At 34.5% G+C, this 21,947-nt stretch overlaps 1 protein-coding gene across 1 annotated transcript in view; it reads right to left on the reverse strand.

The window, feature by feature from the left end:
* The window catches only part of RP1 (RP1 axonemal microtubule associated), a 330,366-nt gene that overhangs the window by 231,114 nt on the left and 77,305 nt on the right, over window positions 1-21,947 (reverse strand). The window contains 2 exon segments of the mRNA XM_039868930.1: window positions 18,043-18,175; window positions 20,739-20,825. Coding sequence (XP_039724864.1) covers window positions 18,043-18,175; window positions 20,739-20,825 — 220 coding nt within the window.

Genomic DNA, 21,947 nt, shown 5'->3' on the forward strand with positions numbered 1-21,947 from the left:
TAAAGCCTTACCCTCCACCCTCCCACTTGCTTTGATCTCATCTCCATCACCACCATCTATATTCAGAGGCCCCACTTTATCGACACTTCTCTTCTCAAGAGCAGACAGTGAGAAAATATTCTACTTCATAATAGTCACAAATTCTCTAAATCCCCATTTTTTTGATTTTAAGATTACTGAAGAAGACAATAAGGAGAAGTAGGGGAAGAAAGGAAAGTCCAGCTGTGGAACTTTGAGTAGATTATGGAAATCTCTTTGTGCCTTAGTATCCTCATCTATAAATGGAAGTTATAACAATGCCCACCTTCAAAAGGTTGTGGTATCAATTAAATAAAATAAAATGTTTAAAGCACTTCCTCCAGCATCTATTTCAGTAGTGGTCAATTAAACAGGAACTAAAATATTAATCAGATGAACCCATCACTCAGGCTATCAAACATGCCCAAGAGCCTCTGTGCAGAAAAAAAGAAACTGACCTGCATTTGCAGGAAGACACTTCCCAATTCTCCTGAAACTATTCTACCCACCCTCTGCTTCTAACCACTGCCATATTCTTCAAGGGCTGAGTCAAGTCCTGTCTGCTTTAAGAAGTTAATCTTTACTATCCACTTACTCCTCCACAATAACTCCAGCCATTCAGTCTACCCCAAATCCTCGGGCACCTAATGCTTACATCCCATAATGTTCTGGAAGGGGTTCCTGAGACATTCTCGGCAATCAGATACAATGTGTAAAACTTGAGGGTAGGACTGGATCTCCTGGATCCTGAGTCTCCTCAATTCTGCCATTGGTGACAACTTGTATGATGGGCCTTAAGGACATTATGCTAAGTGAAGTAAGTCAGACAGAGAAAAACAAATACTGTATGATCTCATATGTGAAATATATTTTTTTAAAGTAAAACTCATAGAAAAAGAGATCAGATTTGTGGTTACTAGAGAGGTGGGGGAATTGGATGAAGGTAGTCAAAAGGTACAAACTTCCAGTTATAAGATATATAAGTCCTGGGGATGGAATGAACAACACAATGACTGTAGTTATATGGTATATTTGAAAGTTGCTAAGAGAGTAAATTCTAAAAGTTCTCATCACAAGGAAAAACACATTATTTCTTTTTTTACCTATCTGAGATGATGAATGTTAACTAAACTTGTAATAATCATTTCACTGTTAAGTCAAGTCATTATGATGTAGACCTTAAACATACACAGTCTTATACACCAATTATGCCTCAATAAAACCAAAAGAAAAAAGTGAACTGGAATCTTCCTAATTGACTTATTCACCCAGAGGTCAATTGTGCAAATTAAAATGCAAAATAGTTGTTTTATGAAAATAGCTTGCACAGGACATCAGCAATATATTGGAATAAGAAGCCCCAGTCTTGTTTTCTCAAATACAAACTTAAAAATACATGGACCAATTGCCTTTGTGAAAACTCCAGAAACCATAAAAGGTTCTTGTACCCAAGCAAGCCCAAAGCCAAGAAAAACCACATCAAAGCCACTAGGAAAATTCATGACATTAGATGCACCTAAACCCTTCTTCACCAGCACAGCACAATACAAATGGGAGAAAATTCCCAATACCTGGTTTCTCCTTGGGGCAGTAAAGAGAAAAGTGAAACATATGTCCAATGTTCTGGCTTTTCAAGCCTTACCTTTCTTTCTTGCTTGCATGAAAATATTGATAGGAATAGGCACAGGATGGCAGGCTGCTGAGAACAAAGGCAAGAACCACTGCTTTGTCCAGCACCAGAGAGATTGTAGAACTGCAGATATACACCAGGGAAAGCTCCTAAGTAAAAACACACAAACCTTTTGAGTCAGAGATCATACACGCAAAGAAGCAGCAAAGCTAGAAAAAGATAGAGGAGTTTCAGAATTTCTAGTAGGGCTACTTAGTGAAGGTCTTCCTGTACATGAAGCCAGTCCACAAAGACTAGACAAGTGGCTGTTTTTTTCAAATGCCCAAACTGTAATGTGACATTACAGGCTTAGCAAACAAAGCTGAGAAATATGGCCCAATAAAAAGAACAAATTAAATCTTAAGAAACCAACCATAAAGCAATGGAGATATATGAAAACCTGACAATGTGTTCAAATAATGTGTTCATCTTAAAGATGAACAATGAGCTAAGAGAGAACATAGACAACTAAATACCAAAAACACTATGCACAAACAAAATGAGAGTATCAAAAAAGATATAGAAACTATGAAGAAGAACCTAAAGAAATTCTAAAGCCACTGAATACAATAACTGAATTTTCAGAAAAATTCTTAGACAGAAATCCATTAATTTTAAACTTGATGAACAGAAGAATCAGTGAACTTGAAGACAAACAGGTGATTTGAAATTATCCAGAGGAGCAAAGGGAACATAATGTAGTCTTAAAAAAGAAGGAAATTTTCTTACACACTACAACATGAATGAACCTCAAAGGCATTATGCTAAGTGCAATAAGCCAATTACAAAAGGGCAAATATTGTATGATTCTATTCTTTTGACTCTAAAGTAGTCAAAATCATAGAAACAAAATAGAAGTTTTGTTGTCAAGTGCTGGGGGCATAGAAGAGAGAATTAGTGTTTAATGGGTATAGAGTTTCAGCTTTGGTTCCAGTTCCACAAGTAAAAAGCTGAACAAATGGAAAAATCAACAACTCTTCTTGGATTTGTAAAAGAAGTAATGACACAGAGAAAACTACCGCCCCCAAGATTGGAGAACATAGGGAGTTATAGTTTATGGTAGCAGAGACTTATCAATAGAAACTGTCACAGGAACTACTACCAGGGTAGAAAAATCAGAACTGTCATTAACAACTGTTGGAAGCTCACTGCAGATCATTTTGAGTGTTAAAACTCCAGGAGCACCCAGTCTCAGGTGAATGTCCAGCCATTGGGGCCCCCTTACTTTTATGATTTTTGCCTACAAGAACTCAACTAGATTCTCACAGTAAATGTCAGAGAAAAATTTCCTCCTGCTTCTAACAGGATGAGAGGAAAGGGGAACATTTTGAAATATATCAGAATACTGTTCTTAATATAAAGCCCTGTCCACTAAAGAAATGAGTTAACCAGATACTAACTTACTAGGGTATTATTGGAGCCTAACTGAACATGGAGAAGGAAAATACCCAACTCTAGCCAGCTCTAGCCTCTGACTTGTGAGAAGGGAAACATCCAACTCCAGCCCATTCTACATGGGAAAAAGGAAATACCCAACTCAAGCCCACATGGGAAAAAGGAAATACCCAACTCAAGCCCACTCTAGCCATCCTGTCCCACCTAAGAGGAAAGAAAAAAATGACAAACAGTTGTGAAGTTCACAATCCAGGGGTACAGGCTCACTAAAAGACTGAAATTTAATAAAACCCACCTCTACTCAGTTCTCTACCACAAAGGACTATTGAGCACACACTTCCTTTTAGCTGACACATCATGTCCAGCTATCAAAACAAAATTACAATGCATACTAAAATACGAAATCCACAATTTGAAGAGACGGAGCAAGCATCAGAATTAGACATGGCAAGGCTATTGGATTTATCAGAATGGAAACTTAAAATGATTAATAGGCTAAGGGTTCTAATATATTACATAGACAACATGGAAGAACAAATGGGCAATGTAAGCAGAAATGGAAATCCTAAGAAAGAACCAAAAATAAATGTCAGATATAAAAACTATTGTAACAGACAAAGAATGCCTTTGATGGGCTCATTAGTACACACTACACTGCTGACGAAAGAATCTCTGAGCTATGAAGATATATCAAATGAACCCTCCAAAACTGAAAAGCAAAGAGGGTATAGACTGAAAAACAAGGACTGTGGGACTACAAAGAGTGTTACACACATGTAATGGGAACACCAGGAGAAAAAAAAAAAGAATAGAACAAAAAAATGTTTGAAACAATAATAACTAAAAATTTTCTCAAATTAATGTCTGACACCAAACCACAGATCCAAGAAGCTCAGAGAACCTCAAGCAAAATAAAAGCCCCATCAAAATGGGGGAAAACTATATTAGCATATCATTTTTAAACTATGGAATATTAAAGATAAAATCCTGAAAGAACACAGGAAAAAAACACTTTACTTATAAAGAAAAAAAAAGGTAATTATATCTGATTTATAGAAACCATGCAAGTAAGAATAGAGTACAATAGAATATTTAAAGCATTAAGAAAAAAATTAAAATCTGCCACCGAGAATTCTGTACCCTGTGAAATTATCCATCAAGAGTGAAGGAGAAATACTTTCTCAAACAAACAAAAATTGAAGGAATTTGTTACCAGTAGACCTGCCTTACAGGAAATGTTAAAAGTCCTTTAGAGAAAAAGAAAATATAGGTTGGAAACTCACATCTACATAAAGAATGGAAGAGCATCAAAAAAGCAGTAAGTGAAGATAAAACAAAACTTCTATTTTTCTATTCTTAATTGATCTAAGAGATAATAACAGTTCATTCAAAATAACAATATATTTTATTATGTATGTTATGTATATATAGAACATATCATTATGTAATGCTTATTTATAAGAGACATGAATTATAGCAATGATATAAAGAATAGGAAGGAAATAATTTTATTACAAGGTACTCACATTACCCATGAAGAAGTATAGTGTTATTTGAAAGTGGACTTGGATTAGTTGTAAATGTATTTTTAACTTGGGCAAGGCCTAAATAGTTTGTTTTTTTTTTTTAAGTATAAATAATATGCTAAGAAAAGAGAGAAAATAGAATGATTTTCTCAATTAAAACCACAAAAGGTAGAAAAAGAGTGAAAGACAAAAATGGGAAAAAGGAATAAGGGCAACGAATAGAAAACAGTACCAAATATGTTAGGTATTAATCTAATTATATCAATAATCACTTTGAACATCAATGGTCTAAATGAACCAATTAAAAGACAGAGATCATCTGAGTGGATCAAAAAATACGACAAACTATGTGTCATCTATAAGGAACACATTTTAAATATAAAGACATGCATAAATTAAAAGTAATAGATGAAGAAAAATATACCATTCTAATACAAATCAAAAGAAAGCATGAGTAGCTACATTAATTTCGGACAGAGCAGATGTCAAAGTAAAAAAAGTTATCATGGATAAAGAAAGCATTACACTATGACAAAAGGGTCAATTCTCCAAGAAGACATGACAATCCTTCATGTGTCTATGCCTAATAAGAGAGTGTCCAACTACATATAGCAAAAACTGATAGAATTACAAAAATAAATAGTTGAATCCACTACCATAGTGGGAGACTTCAACATTCCTCTCTCAGAAATAGGTCCAGCAGGCAGAAAATCAGTACCAAGGTTCAAATGTTTATAATTCACATCTATAGATACTTTATTCAACAACAGCAGAATATACATTCTTCCTAAGTTCACATGAGATATTCACCAAACAGACCAAAGTCTGGGCCATAAAACCCACATTAACACACGTAAAAGAATAGAAATCATACAATGTCTGCTCTCAGACCACAGTGAAATTAAACTAGAAATCAGTAGCAAAAAGGTAATTGGAAAATCCCATAATACATGGAAATTAAATAACACACCTCTAAATAACACATGGGTCAAAGGATAAATTTCATGCAAAAAAAATAAAATAAAATAATTGAAATAAACGAAAAAGAAAACACAACTGATTAAAATTTGTGGGATGCAGCAAAAAACAATGCTTAGAGGGTTTTATAGCATTGAATGCATACATTAGAAAAGAAGAATGACCTACAAACATCTAAGTTTCCATCTTAGGAAACTAGAAAAAGAAGAAAAATTAAATCCTAAGTAAGAAAGAAGAAAAGAAATAAGACTAAGAGCAGAAACCAGTGAAACCGAAAACAGAAAATCGATAGAGAAAATCAATGACACCAGAAGCTGGTTCTTTGGAAATATCTATAAAATGGATAAGACTCTAGCCAGGCTAACTAAGAAAAAAGAGAGAGGACACAAATTACTACTATCAGAAATGAAAGAGAAAATATCGCTATAGATCACATGGAAAATTAAAATAATAAAGGAATACTATGGGCAAATCTATGCCCACAAATCTGATAACCTAGATGAAGTGAACCAATTCCTTGAAAAACATAATCTGCCAAAACTCAAACAAGAACTTCAGCTTTGTAAAATGAAAAAAAGTCTAGATATCTGTTGCATGTGAATAAATTTAATACTCTCAAAATGTACACTTAAATACATTTAAGACAATAAATGTTATGTGTTCATTACAACAATTAAAAATTAAAATTAAAAAAGATACGTCACAGTCACACAGCCTGAGAGAGACCACTTTTTTTTTTTTTCATATAACAAATCTTGTTTTAATTACAAATGTGAGGTGATGATCAGGCTTTTAGGAAACTTTTTATTTATGGTGACACTGGTTAACAAAATCCAATGTTTCAGCTTTACATTTTAACAGTAAGGCATACACACACACACACACACACAATATATATTTATATTTATTTATTTATATATTTACAATGTGTGCTCACCTCCTATAGTTAGAATTCTTTCTATCACACATATTTGACACCCTTTACCCTGTCTACCTTTCCCCTCCCCTCTCATTGCTACGCTCTAGTAACTACTAGTCTATTGTCCATATCCATAAGTCTCTATTTGTTTGTCCTGTTCATTTGTTACTTTTGGGTTTATATCCCACATATTATGTGATATCATGTGATTTTCAACTTTTTCTGTCTGGCTTATTTCCCTTAGTATGATTATCTCAAGGTCTATCCATGTTGTCACAAATAGCAGCATTTCATCTCTTCTTATGGCTGAGTAATATTCCACTGTATAATATGTACTACAGCTTCTTTACCCAATAATCTATTGTAGGACACTTTGGTTGCTTCCATGCCCTGGCCACCATGAATAATGCTGCTATGAACATCGGTGTGCAAAGATCTTTTCGGATACGGATTTTCAAGTCTTTGGGGTAAATACTCAATAGAGGGATTGCTGGATCATATGGCAGATCAATTCGGAGTTTTCTGAAGAACCTCCATACTGTTTTCCATAGTGGCTGCACCAATTTGCCATCCCACCAGCAGTGGATGAGGGTTCCTTTTTCTCTGCATCCTCTCCAGCATTTGTTCTTACTTGTTCTGTTGATTATAGCTATTCTAACAGGTGTGAGATGGTATCTCATTGTGGTTTTGATTTGTATTTCCCTAATAACTAGTGATGGTGAGCATCTTGTCATATATTTGTTGGACATTTGTATATCCTCTAGGGAGAAGTGTCTGTTCAGGTCCTCTTCCCATTTATTGATTGGATCATTTTCTTTTTTGTTGTTATTGAGTTGCATGAGTTCTTTGTATATTTTGCATATTAGGCCCTTATTGGAGGCGTTGCTTGTAAATATATTTTCCCATTCAGATGGTTTTCTCTTTATCTTGTTAATGGGTTCTTTTGCTGTGCAGAAGCTTTTTAGTTTGATGTATTCCCATTCATTTATTTTAGCTTTTACTTCTCTTGCTTTTGAGGTCAAATTCATAAAATCCTCTTTAAGTCCAAGGTCCATGAGATTAGTCTCTATGTTTTCTTCTACACATTTTATTGTTTCAGGTCTTATATTCAGGTTCTTAATCCATTTTGAGTTAATTTTGGTGTGTGGTGATAGACGACAGTCTAGTTTCATTCTTTTGCAAGTAGCTTTCCAGTTTTCCCACCACCATTTATTGAAGAGGCTTTCCTTTTTCCACTGCATGTTTTTGGCTTTTTTGTCAAAAATTATTTGCCCATATAAATATGGGTCTACTTCTGGACTCTTAACTCTGTTCCACTGTTCCATGTGTCTATTTTTCTGTCAATACCATGTCATTTTGATTATTGTCGCTTTGTAGTATAATTTAAAGTCAGACAGAGTAATGCCTCCAGCCTCATACTTTTTCCTCAGGATGGCTTTGGCAATTCGAGGTCTTTTGTGCTTCCATACAAATCTGATGATCTTTTGTTCTATTTCTTTAGAAAGTGCCAATGGGATTTTGATGAGGATTGCATTAAATATGTATGCTTTACGTAATAAGTTCATTTTAACTATGTTGATTCTTCCAATCTAAGAACATGGAATATCTTTCCATTTCTTTTATCTTCTTCAATATCTTTTAATAAGGTCTCATAGTTTTCATTACATAGGTTCTTCACATGTTTTGTTAAATTTATTCCTAGGTATTTTATTATTTTTGTTGCAATTGCAAAAGAAATTATCTTTTCCATTTCTTTTTCTGACACTTCATTATTAGAGTATAGGAAAGCTATGGATTTTTTAACGCTGATTTTGTATCCAGAAACTTTACTATAATTCCTTATTGTTTCTAGTAGTGTTCTTGTGGAGTCTTTAGGGTTTTCTATAGAGAATCATGTCATCCGCAAATAGTGAGAGTCTGACTTCATTTCCTACTTAGATGCTTTTTATATCTTTCTCTTGCCTGATTGCACTTGCTAGGACCCCCAATGTTACATTGAATAACAGTGGTGATAGTGGATGGCCTTGCCTTGTTCCTGATCTTAGAGGGAAGGTTTTAGTTTTTCACCATTAAGTTTAATGTTGACTAAGGTTTTGTCATACATAGCCTTTATTATGTTAAGGTACTTTCCTTCTATACCAATTTTGTGAAGTGTTTTGATCATAGATGGATGCTGTATCTTGTCAAAGGCTTTTTCTGCATCTATTTGATATGATCGTATGATTCCTATTTTTTAATATGTTTATGTAATGTATTACATTAATCGATTTGTGTGTGCTGAACCATTCCTGAGCCCCAGAGATGAAGCCCACTTGATCGTGGTGTATAATCTGTTTAATATATTGCTGTATTTGGTTTGATAGTATCTTATTTAGGATTTTTACATCTATGTTCATGACAGATATTGGTCTGTAGTTTTCTTTTTGTGTGTTATCTTTACTAGGTTTTGGTATCAGAGTAATAGTGGCCTCATAAAATGAGTTCTCTTTGATTTTTTGGAAAAGTTTGAGGAGAATAGGTATTAAATCTTCTTTGAATGTTCAGCAGAATTCACTGGATAAGCCATTTGGTCCTAGACTTTTACTTTTTGGTGGGTTTTTGATGATTGTTTCAATTTCCATACTGCTGATCTGTCTCTTTAGATTTTCCAGATCTTCTTGATTCAGTCTAGTAAGGTTGTCTTTTTCTAAGTACTGGTCCATTTCTTCTAGGTTATTAAATTTGATATTATATACTTTTTCATAGTATTCTTTTATGATCCTTTGTATTTCTGCAGTGTCTTTCATAATTTCCCCTCTTTCATCCCTGATTTTGTTTGTGTCCTTTCTCTTTTTCTTTAGTGAGTCTAGCCAAGGGTTTGTCAATTTTATTAACCTTCTCAAAGAGCCAGCTCTTTGTTGAATCTATTTTTTATATATATTTTTGTTTGTTTTCAATGTCTTTATTTCTGCTCTAATTTTTATTATTTTTTTCCTTCTGCTGACTTTAGGCTTCATTTGTTCTTCCTTTTCTAGTTTTTTAAGAGGAAGCATTAGCTTGTTTATTTGGGCTCATTCTTGTTTTTGGATTTAGGCCTGTAATGATACAAACTTTCCTCTTATGAACGCTATTCCCGTGTCCCAAAAAATGTTTATGTTGTACTGTCATTATCTTTCATTTCTGTGTATCTCTTGATACCTCTTTTTATTTCTTCTCTGAATCAGTTATTCTTCAATAGTATGTTGTTTATTCTCCATGTATTTGTGGATTTCCTACTTTCTTTTTACTGCTGATTTCTAGTTTCAAAGCATTATTATCAGAGAATATGGTTAGTATGATTTCAACCTTCTTATATTTGTTGAGGGTATTTCTGTGTCCCAGTATGTGGTCAACCCTTGAGAATGTTCCATGTGGACTACAGAAGAATGTATAAGCAACTGTTTTAGGTTGAAAGGCTCCGTAAATATCAATTATGTCCAGTTGGTCTAATGTGTCATTTAAGTATGATATTTCTTTATTGATTTTCTGTTTAGATGATCTGTCCATATCCAACAGTGTGGTATTTAGGTCCCTTACTATGATAGTATTTTGGTCTGTTTCTTGCTTTAGTTCTGTTAGTAACTGCTTTATATATTTTGGGGCTCCCTGATTGGGAGCATAGATATTAATAAATGTTATGTCTTCTCAGTGCATGATTCCTTTTATCATTATAAAGTGTCCCTTGGTATCGTTCTTTACTTTTTTTATTCTGAAGTCTATTTTATCCGATATTTGTACTGCTACTCCCGCTTATCTCTGAATGCCATTTGCTTGAAATATCATTTTCCACCCTTTCACTTTGAGTCTATATTTGTCTTTGGTGCTGAGATGCGTTTCCTGGAGACAGCATATGGTTGGGTTTTGTTTTTTGATCGATTCTGCAACTCTGTGCCTTTTCATTAGTGAGTTCAGTCCATTTACATTTAGGGTGATTATTGAAAAATGAGGTCTTCTTATAGTCATTTTATCTTTTGTTTCTGGTAGCTTAGTGTTTCCATTGCTTCCTTGTCCTTGCGTTCTGTTTTCTTTATTTTGTTTGGGTGTTGTGGGTTTTGCCTCTGGTCCTTCATGTTTTATGTTATATACTTCAGTTCTGATTCTTTGGTGTGTGATTACCATTACAAGTATGTAAAGAATAGTTTTATATATATACAGTCATCCATTTTCTTCTGTGCATGCCTTATCTCCATTCCCCTTTGCAAATTTGGATCTTTGAATCCTCCTCTTTTCAGTCACTGTTGTCTCAATTTGTCCCTATATGCTGAACGTTCATTACTATCTTACTATAGCAGATCTCTTCTTATTATTTAAGTTTATAATATCCTGTTCCTAGTAAGGGTTGCACTCCTCTGCTTTTATCAACCTACTAGTCACCTTACTCTTAATTATGGAATTTGGGGGGGCGGTTGTTTTGCTTTGTTTTGTTTCTTTTTGTTATTTTTCTTTAGGTGAGCTGACCCCCTTCAGTGTTTCCTGTAGTACAGGCCTCATAGTGGAGAATTCTCTCAATTTTCATATATCTGGAAATTTCTTTATTTCTCCTTCATATCTAAAAGAGAGCTTAATTGGATACATTATTTTTAGCTGGTAGTTCCCTTCACTTAATAGTTTGAATATTTGATTCTGCTCCTTTCTATATTGTAAGGTTTGTGCTGAGAAGTCCGAAGATAATCTAATGGGTTTTCCTTTATAAGTTACCATTTTCTTCTCCCTGGCTGCCCTGAGAATTTTGTCTTTGTCATTGATTTTTGATAACTTTAATACAATGTGTCTTGATGAAGGCCTTTTTGGGTTGAGATAATTGGGTGTTCTGTTAACTCTTGAATTCCAAGCTCCAGCTCATTCCTTAGATTTGGGAAATTCTGATCCATTATTTGTCTGAAAATGCTTTCTAATCCCTGCTCCTTCTCCTCCCCTTCGAGAATGCCCATTATTCTTGTTTTCTCTCCTGATAATATCAGCTAGTTCTTGTATTTTTCTTTCATTATTTTTCATTCTTCGATTTCTCTCTTCTTCTTTCCAATTTATTTCTAGATTTCTGTCTTCGATGTCACTGATCCTTTCCTCCATTTATTGACTCTATTTCCCAAGCTTGCTATTTCATTTTTAAACTCTTTAGTGTGTTCTTTATATCCAGAATTTCCATTAGTTCTTTCTGAGGGTTTAAATGTCCTTGCTAAAGAACTCATTCTGCTCATCTAGTTGTTTTTTCAATTCCTGAAATTGTTGATATGATTCATTTCGAATCTCAAGTTTTTGCAGAAGTACCATCCTGAATTCTCTGTCATTTAACTCACATATTTCTATGTCTGTAAGCTTATTTTCTAGAGATTTTTCTGTTTCTTTCTGAGCTTTCTTGTCACCCTGATTGTTCATGGTGTTTAATGAACTATTTCTCTGCCTGGGCATTAATGGAAATGTATTCTGCTTTTTTCCCAGAAAGATTATATAAATTTCTCTCTACCCTGTTGCAAAGAAGGTGTTTTTCTTTTGGTTTCCAGTAGGCAGTGCCTAAGCCTCTTAGATTCTTCCTTTATATAAAGCCTTAATGATGCTTTTTTTTTCTTTTAGTTGTTTAATCACTCTCGCTACCCTCAGTCTCAGTCCCTGTCTGTGTTAGCGACAGTTTTAGTAGTGTTTGCTCAGATTCCTCTGGAGCTCCGCGGTGTTCGGTCTTGGTGAGTATGCGGGGAGGGACCCTCTGGGTTGAGAAATGGGGACTGCAGCTCAGCCTCGACTTTGCAACCACGGCTGTTAAAAATCAACTCTTGTTTCTCTGCCGTCCCTGCTTCTCTGCTGTCTCCACCTTCTGCTTTCTGCCCTGTTGACTGGGCCTTGCCATCAGCTGCGTGGAGCTCACAGCACCCCCAGACAGGGCTGTTCAGGGAACTCGCCACACTTTCTCCCCTCCTCCCTCCTCCTACAGGGAGCTCAGGCAGCTTCTTTATGTCTCCCAGTTCACCACCCAGCATCCAGGGTTCTGACCTGTGGTAGCTCCTATGTGCAGATCCCATGCTGAGATGTGCTGGTGTACAGTTTGGGTGTTTTCTGTTGAGTTTTAGATGTTCAGCTTATTGTTGTTTCAAGGGGAGAGATTTGGAGACGTCTCTCACCTTGTTTCTGACGTCACTCTGAGAGCGCACTTTTGCTCTGATTTTCTTAGCAACCTTTATCCTCTCCAGGAAAATAATTCCATAATTATAAAACATATTTTTCAGGTACACATAATAGTTTACTAGTTAACCAGTCAAACACTATTTTTTAAATTCGTTAAAAGAGGTATGCTTACTTACATTAACAATTTTTTACATCATAGTGGTAAGACATTTATATAATTTACGAAGTGATCCCCGTTTAAGTCTAGGATCCACCTAGCATTATACATAGTTATTATAATTTTTTTACAAAACAGATGTCTTTAACAATATTATTGACTATATTTCCTATGATGTATTTTATATCCCTGTGACTATTTTCCAACTACCAATTTTTACATCCTAATACCCTCACCATTTTCACACAGCCCCCCAAACCTCCTCCCATCTGGCAAACATCAATTTGTTCTCTGTATCTATGTGTCTGTTTGTTTTGTTTATTCATTTTTTTTTAGATTTGACACATAAGTGAAATCATATGGTATTTGCCTTTCTCTGACTTATTTCATTTATTGTAGTACACTGTATGTCAGTCCATGCTGTTCCAAATGTTAAGATCTCATTCTTTTTTATGGTCGAGGAATATTCTATTGTGTATATACACCACCTCTTCTATATCCAATTGTGTATTGATGGGCACATAGGTTGCTTCTGTGTCTTAGCTATTGTAAATAGCGCTGTGGTGAACATAGGGTGCATATATCTTTTCAATTATTGTTTTGGATTTCTTTAGATAAATACCCAGAAGTGAAATAGCTGGGTCATAAGGTAGTACTATTTTTAAGTTTTGAGGAACCTCCATACTGTTTTCCATAGTGGCTGCACCAATTTGCGATCCCACCAACAATGCACAAGGGTTCTCTTTTCTCCATAACCTCATCAACGCTTCTTTTTTGTTGATTTATCGATGCTAGTCATTGAGACAGGTGTGAAGTGATATCTCATTATGGTTTTCATTTGTATCTCTCTGATGATTAGCGACATTGAGCATATTTTCATGTCTATTGGCCATGTGTATATTCTCTTTAGAGAAATGTCGACTCAGGTCCTCTGTCCATTTTTTAATTAGATTGTTTTTTGGGGGTATTAAGTTCTATGAATTCTTTATATATTTTTTTGGAAATTAACACCTTATCAGATATATCATTGCACATCTTTTCTTTCAATCAGTGGATTGTCCTTTATTTTGTGGATGGTTTCCTTTGCTGTACAAAAATTTTTTAGTATGATGTAGTCTAATTTTTTATTTTTCTTTTGTTTCCTTTATCCAAAGAGTTATATCAGAAAAGGTATTACTAAGAGCAATGTCAGGGAGTTTATTATATGTTTTCTTCTATAAGTTTTATGGTTTGGGGGCTTACATTTAATCCATTTTAAATTAATTCTTATATATGGTATAAAGGTGGTCTAGTTTCTTCTTCTTTTTTTTTTTTGCATTTATCTGTCCAGATTTCCCCAACACCATTTATTGAATAAACTATTTTTGCCCCATTGCATATTCTTGTCTCCTTTGTCATAGACTAATTGATTATATAGGAATGGGTTTATTTTCAGACTCTATTCTGTTCCATTGATCTATGTATCTATTTTCATGCCAGTATCATGCTGTTTTGATTACTATAGGCTTCTAGTCTGATATCAGGTAGTGTGATACTTCCAACTTTGTTCTTTCACAAGATTGTTGTGACTATTGGGGGTCTTTTATGGTTCTAACTAAATTTTAGAATTATTTGTTCTAGTTCTGAAAATTTTCACTGGTATTTTGACAGGGATTGCATTAAGTCTATAGATTGCTTTTAGTAGTATGAACATTTTAAAGATTTTAATTCTTCCAATCCATGAGCATGGTATATGCTTCCATTTATTTGTTTTTTTGTTTGTTTGTTTGTTTGTTTGTTTTGTTTTGTTTTTCACTTCTCTTCTTCAATGTCTTATTGTTTTCTGAATACAACAAGTCTTTTACCTCCTTGGTTAAATTTATTCCTAGGTATTTTATTTTATTTTTTTATAAAATTGTAAATAACATTGTTTTCTTAACTTCTTTTTCTGATCTTGTTATTGGTGACTAAAACTTCAATTGGTTTCTGATTATCAGTTTTGTATCCTGCTACTTTAAGGAATTCATTTATCAGTTCTAAAATTTTTTAGTAGATTCTTTAGGTTTCTCTATGTATATATAGTATTATGTCATCTGCAAATAACACTTTTACTTCTTTTCAATTTGGATGCCTTTTCTTTTTCTTGTCTGATTGCTACAGCTAAAAGCTCCAATACTGTGTTGAATAAAAGTGGTGAAAGTGGACATCCTTGTCTTGTTCCTGATTTTAAGGAAAACACTTTTAGCTTTTCACCATTCACTGTTATATTAGGTATGAGTCTGTCACATATGGTCTTTATTATTTTGAGGTATGTTCCCTCTATTCACACCATGCTGAGATTTCTTTCATCATTAATGCATGCTAAATTTTGTCCAATACTTTTCCTGCATGTATTAATATTATCATATCATTTTATCCTTCCTAATGTTTATGGTGGCATATCACATTAATTGATTTGTGAATACCAAATCAAACTTGATCATGGCATATGATCTTATTTATGTATTGCTAAAATTTTGTTGAGAACTTTTACATCTGCTGCTTTGGAGTGACCGGCACTGGGTGTGCTGGTTCTAGGGCCTCTTGGAGGGGCTCTTGTACCAGCCAAAGTCAGCCTCTGTCTATGACCAGAGTGGGGCTGCCCGGTAGGAGCTACAGAGTGATCCATAGTTGGTAACTGGCTACCACCAGTATCAGGCCTGGGGGCTGCTCAATATAAGACAAAGGGCACCCTGAGGCCTGCCACCACTTGCTGGCTGCCTGTAAGGTTCAGCCACTGAAGGAGCCTCAGGCAGTACAGGAGTTGGGTGAAGTAGGGGTCTCAGGGAGTCACCAGAGTTGGGGAAGTGGTGTTCACCAAGTTAATGTAGATTCAGTTTTGGTGCTAGTGTTGATCCTGCGGCCCCTCAGGCAAAAGGAATAGGGCACATCCCAGCCTGCCTGGGGCCTGTGGACCTTTGAGAGTTTTTAAGAAAGACTTCCTGTTGCTGAAAGAACCTCTGATGGTGGGCAAGTTGGGTGGGATGGGGTCTCAGGGAGTTTTTCAGGGCAGGATGAGTAGAGATTCAGATTTGTTCATGTCAGGGAGTACTCGACACAAGAATAACAGTACCCCGCTGCCAGCTCTGTGAGAGGATGGCTCAACACAGGGACATTGGAGCTTGTCTCTCCAGCCCTTGCCCTGAAGTCACACACTCAGTTTTTCCCTATATGTCTCTGGTGCCCACCAAGCTACTGTCTCTTCACAAGAGCCCCTGGTGAGTGCCTACAAGAAAGTGAGTCTCTGTATGAACCCTTCAAGAGAACACCTGGCTTTCCAGCAGCCTTCCATCTCACTTAGAAGGGCAGAATCCTCACTGATTTTCACAGGCAAATGTCGGGGCTTTTCTTCCTGGAACTGACGCTCCAGGCTAGGGAACCCAGTGTGGGACTGGGATCACTCACTCCCCAGGGGGAACCTCTGCAACTGAGATAGCCCTCCCAATTCTCAGCTAACCTGTTTCACATCTCTGCCCCTCCTACCAGTCTCCATGTGTCTTTTTTATATCCTTAGTTAAGGATTTCTGTTCAGTTAGTCTTCAGATGATTCTCCAGGCTATTCTATAATTTAGGTGTAATTTTGATGTGGTCATGGGAGGAGGCAAACACCGTGTTTATCTACTCTACCATCTTGACCACAAGAGAATAGGCAAACACCTTTAGACCTGACTCTTTATGTACTCAAAAGTACAGTACAGTGAAAAAAAAAAAGACACTAACCCAGCCTTTCCTTATTATACCACCTGATCTAATGTCTCTATCTCTAGTCAGCACTGTTACTTGTCTGTAATGACATCATTTCATACACAGCATCAATCCGCTAGAATAATAGGAAAAAATATGGCTGTGTCAGCCATCATTTGCTATATTTGCCACTGACCTATATGACTAAAGTCTTACCAAGTTTATAAATAGCACATGAGAGGATATAGCTAGCACATGAAAGATAACATGAAAGGTTTCTCCAAGACATGTGGAGAAACTGGAAATAAAAATGTTTATTAATAAACCATAAGTACTAAATACTACAGGAAAGGCAAAAGAAATCAGTATTTATTTTCACAATATGCCTCCTGTGAGCAGAATTATACAATTAAAAAGTGACCTTGGCATCATTGCTAAGAGTGGGTAGAACAGGGAATCCAGCAAACATTTCCTAGGTGAAGAGAATGGGCTGATGAGGAAGGATGTTGAAAAGAATACTTAGGACTGATAAGAACAATGCTCATATAAGCCTTCACTTTTCAGCAAATGGAACTATTCATATCGCCTCAAAAATATTTTACCTTCAGAAACTTAAATAATTTATTACACCTTATTTAAAAACCACAAAGGAATTATCAGTCCCACAAAAACCCACTTATGCTAAAAGTTACCCAAGTTATCATGTACCTAAGCCTAATGCTCGATTATATGACATTGTGTAGCTCTTCCTAATTGTCACATAATATTTATTACCATTTATTTCTTGAGAAAACCAAGATATCACATTTTTTGTAGAAAATATTCTGGATTAAAGAAAACCTATTTTTATTAATTGCCCATTTTATAGGTCTCGTGTGCCCTTTTCCTATTCTCTTTCAAAAAAAGGCAAGCAAACACAAGAGCAAATAGTTCCTATGAAAAGTCACCCTGAATCCTTATGGCAGTGAGCAGTGACAGTCTAACCTTGAGCAGAGCTTACTTCTCAGCCATATTTACACAAGGCTTGAACATACCTCTGCTTTTGGCCAAATGCTTAAAAAGCCATTGGGCGGTTCTGCTCATTTCCTGATCAAATAGATAAATTTTCAAAAAATTTTGAAAGTCAGAGACTCTTGGGAAAAGCATACACTAACTTGCATTGCTTAACCATGGAATAAGTTCATTAGACATTCAATTTTCTTATGACCTTCCAAGAATTAATTTCCTGTTTTGATTAAGAGGCATTTCAGCTGAACTTTCTACAAGGTTAACTGTTGACAAAAATGTATTCTTGAATGCCAGTATATGAAACAACTAAAAACTACAGAGATGCAGCTATAACACCAGCAGGGATAATTGATAAGAAATGAGCAGGTCCCTATTCATTCATTCATTCATTTGTTCATTTACTTAACATGTAAAACATGTTAAGTAAAACATTTCAGCATTTAGTAAAACAGATTTATTTGTGCTGCCTAGAGTTGCCTTTCAGCATTTAGTAAAACAGATTTATTTGTGCTGCCTAGAGTTGGATTTTCTCTACCTGGAAGAATGGGTTGTCCTTTGTTTAAAACAGGAAATTCTCGACAGATTTCTCCATCTTCTTGATCTCGGGCCATCCATCGTTGCACAGGTATATAAAACTGTTTTCCTGAATTCATGTTCCACAATTGTATCTACAATAGTAACAGTATTGTTTAAAAGGGAAAAAGGTAAGAATACTTTATCAAAAAGTCAAATAAAAGTTTTTGTCCAAGCCTGACACTTAGCTCAGAGATCATTTTACTTTCTTTTCATAAAAGAAGTTATTGTGTACTTTGACAGAAAAGTGCTAATTTCTTTCTAACACAATGTCATTTCTTTTCTCCATTTTGAAATTTTTCTATTTCTTATTTCTCTCTATTGAAATGTTAAACATGCCAATTTCCTCCCTGATTTTCCAAGTGTCATCAATATTTTCCTATTTAGGAAGAGATGTTTACAATTTTTAAAAAAATCTATTGCCTCCCTGTTCCAAGCCTATAGTAATGAATTTTTTATTTTAAAGTGATTTTATAAAATATTAACATAAACTTAGATTTCATGCACTACAGATTCAAACTGATAAAATTCCTCCTTTGGGTCCTTAGCAATGAACAAAATTCAAGCAATAATTATTTGAATATTTATTATACCATATCATATTATACCTAGTCAATTTATCCTGAAGTTAAACAAAGATGTTAATACATTCTGGTAGAATCAAATGAATGTTAAAAATCATCAAAAAGTACAAATTATGTCTTTTATTTCTAAAATAGTCTTTCGTGAGTAGAATACTATTATTCTTCTCAAAAATTCAGTGAGGTGTTATTTTTATCTGTTAAATTAATCTTACTGTCTTTAAAATACCTTAAATCAGAGGTTTTCAAGTTAATGAACTGAAGAAATTATGTTGTTATAAAGGTAGATTTTCTATACCTAAATTTTCTAATTCTGTGTGTCTTGGTAAGGTCCAGATTTGTATTCATAAATTCACATCAAGGGTTATTCTAGCATTCACACTTTTAGAAAGACTCCCTGAGAACCACACAAAATTACTGTTGGTTTGCAAGGCTGCTACTGTTGCCACCAGTATTTGATTTGGTCATTTTAATTAAAGCCCAAGGAGATCATTTGAGAAATACAAAATAAATTATCATTTTAAACTTTTTATTTTGTAATCTTCCTTAACTAAACTTAAAAGAATCAAGATGAAGTTCATAAAAGCAATGTGAACATTTTATGGGCTGTGAAAACGTTGGATTATTGGTATAATGGACTACATTTTCATTCAAATCCCTTCAAGTTACAGGCACAAACTGGCTTACTTAAAACTCTAAATTTCACTCTCTAAATTGTATCATAAGAATTAAACAAAACATTCCCAACCCATTACCTAGCATCTTAATTTGGCCAAATGAGTAAATTATGTACAGGCTTTGTGTACTAAGAACTAAACTTTGAATCAAGAATATTTCTCTCCTTCACTGGTACTCAAAAATAGGTGGTGTAAACCTCAGGCAAACAAGTTACCTTGCAGTGAGGAAGTTCTTGCCATAGAGAGAAAGACAATAGGAATTTTCAGCCTAATTTGTTGTCTTTCCTCTGCAATATTATATAAACTTCTCAGACCATTCAACTACTGCCTCAGCATTCCAGCTTCATAATGAATGTAATATTGTTTATTGGTTATCAATCAGATGAGGTGTCAGGAGAATTAACAGTAATATTCATAAGTTAGTTAACTAGGAGAGAAAAAAGTAAAAGATATTTGGCCACTTAAGTATCAATTTAAATATTATACTGTAAAAGCTCTATATAATGTAAAAGAATTGTTTCATATTGATGCCAGGCAGTAATTTGAATTTTGAAATCTAACCTCTACCTTCTGTATTTTCATAAAGTGAGTTTTATTTTTTCATTCAGCCTCAGGATACTTTGTGACTTTAACACTAAGAAGATGGCATTGAAAAAAAAAATGTTCCTCTTCCATAAATTTTTCATTATTTTTCTCACATTATAAAACTATTGAACAAATTTTCCAAGAATATCAGGAGTTTGACTAGATGTTCCTTGCATTTTAAGAATTTGTTTAGTTAAAGACTATGTTTTGAAATGACAAAAGACAGAAATATACAACATACAAAAATAGATGACAAGCTATATGATTTCTGATTTTGAAAACCTGTATTTATTGTTAATCATAGCAATAAGTAACATTTTTAATTCTAAACAATGTAGAAAACTTAAGCCCTTTTGTTACTCCTAAAAGTATTCAGAGGGTATTATCTTGGTTAGCATGAGCAGACTAAATTTGAGAGCTGGCATTCAAGTTCTAGTAGACTGTTATTTCACCAATGCAAATGGTCTATTTTTACAACCCTTCCAAAGCAAATAATGTCCACTTTGTCATCTTGGTATCATTAATGCAACCATATCAAGAAGCGATATGAATTAATACAGAGTCCTAAGTATTTTATTTTCTTTGCAAAGAAGTTAAAAAAGATGGTGTAGTTGAGGATGCTTCTCTCAATTTATTAGTAATTAAATTATTAATAAGAACATATGATACTACTGCCTTAAAGAATACACTGACTGAAAACATCCAGATTTGACTCCTTCAGCTCACAGTAGACATGAAATGACCCCTTGAGTTTGGGTTCCTGAATAGCATTTGCAAAGTATTTATAAAGGATGGGAGTATTGATATGTCTTAACCTCTTTACAGCACCAGGAAGGGGAGAGTCCAGAGTTTGTATGACCAATACGAATCTTAAAGAGTGTTCCGATGTCTCCAACCATGATCTATAAAGGAACCAAAAGAACCAATTGTTCAATGTAACCTCACAAAATCCATTTAAAAACAGCTAATCTTAGGACATTATATGTTGATAAAGGGATTTGATCCATCAAGAAGATATAAGAATTATAAACATGTATGTATCTAATGATGGAGCATCAAAATACATGAAGCAAAAATGATCAGAACTGAATGGAGAAATAGTCTAAGGATAGGACAACTAGACAGAAGATCAAGAAAGAAAAAGAGGACTTGAACATTATAAACCAACTAAGCTAACAGAAATTTATAGAACATTCCATTCAATAACAGCAGAATATAGTTTTCTCAAGTACACATGGCACATTCTCCAGGATAGACTATATGTTATCTCGCAAAACCAGTTTTGAAAATCATACAGACTATATAACTACACTAGAGTGAAACAAAATCAAAACAAAAAGAAAAACTGCAAAATCCACACATGGGTAAATTAAACAACATACTCTTAAGCAACCAGCGAGTCAAAGAAAATGTGAGGGAAATTTTTAAATATTGTGAGATGAATTTTTTAAAAGTAACATACAAAACATAGAGTATACAATGAAAGCAGAATTGAGAGGGAAATTTTAGATATAATTCCAAAAAACTTGAATGTACTTGAATGAGGAAATCATTTCAGATGGGTGCTCATCGATTAGATTGACAAGCTTGCTGTGAGAGAAAACTTCTTTGGAGATTCTTATCTAATAAATCCAGAGACTCTAATCAAAAAGAAGAAAGGAAGAATGGAGGAAGAGGAGGAGGGAAGAGAAGGAAAGAGAAAAGAGAGGGGGAATCACGAATAACATAGCTTTACAACTTAAGGAACTAGAAAAAGAAGAGCAAATTGATGCAAAGCTACTAGAAGAAAGGAAATAATAAAGCTTAAAATGGAGATAAAGTAGAGAATCAAAAAATAGAAACAATGAAACCAAAAGTTGGTTCTTTGAAAAGAATAACAAAATTGACAAACATCGAGCTAGCCTAAAGGAGAAAAAAGAACTCAAATTACTAAAATCGGAAATAAAAATAGGGACATTACTACTGGCATTTCAAACTCTTCCAAAAAAATAGAAGAGGTGAGAATACTTCTTAACTCATTCTCC

This window comes from Pteropus medius, unplaced genomic scaffold (genome assembly GCF_902729225.1).
Source record: "Pteropus medius unplaced genomic scaffold, Ma_sr-lr_union100, whole genome shotgun sequence".
Taxonomy (NCBI): domain Eukaryota; kingdom Metazoa; phylum Chordata; class Mammalia; order Chiroptera; family Pteropodidae; genus Pteropus; species Pteropus medius.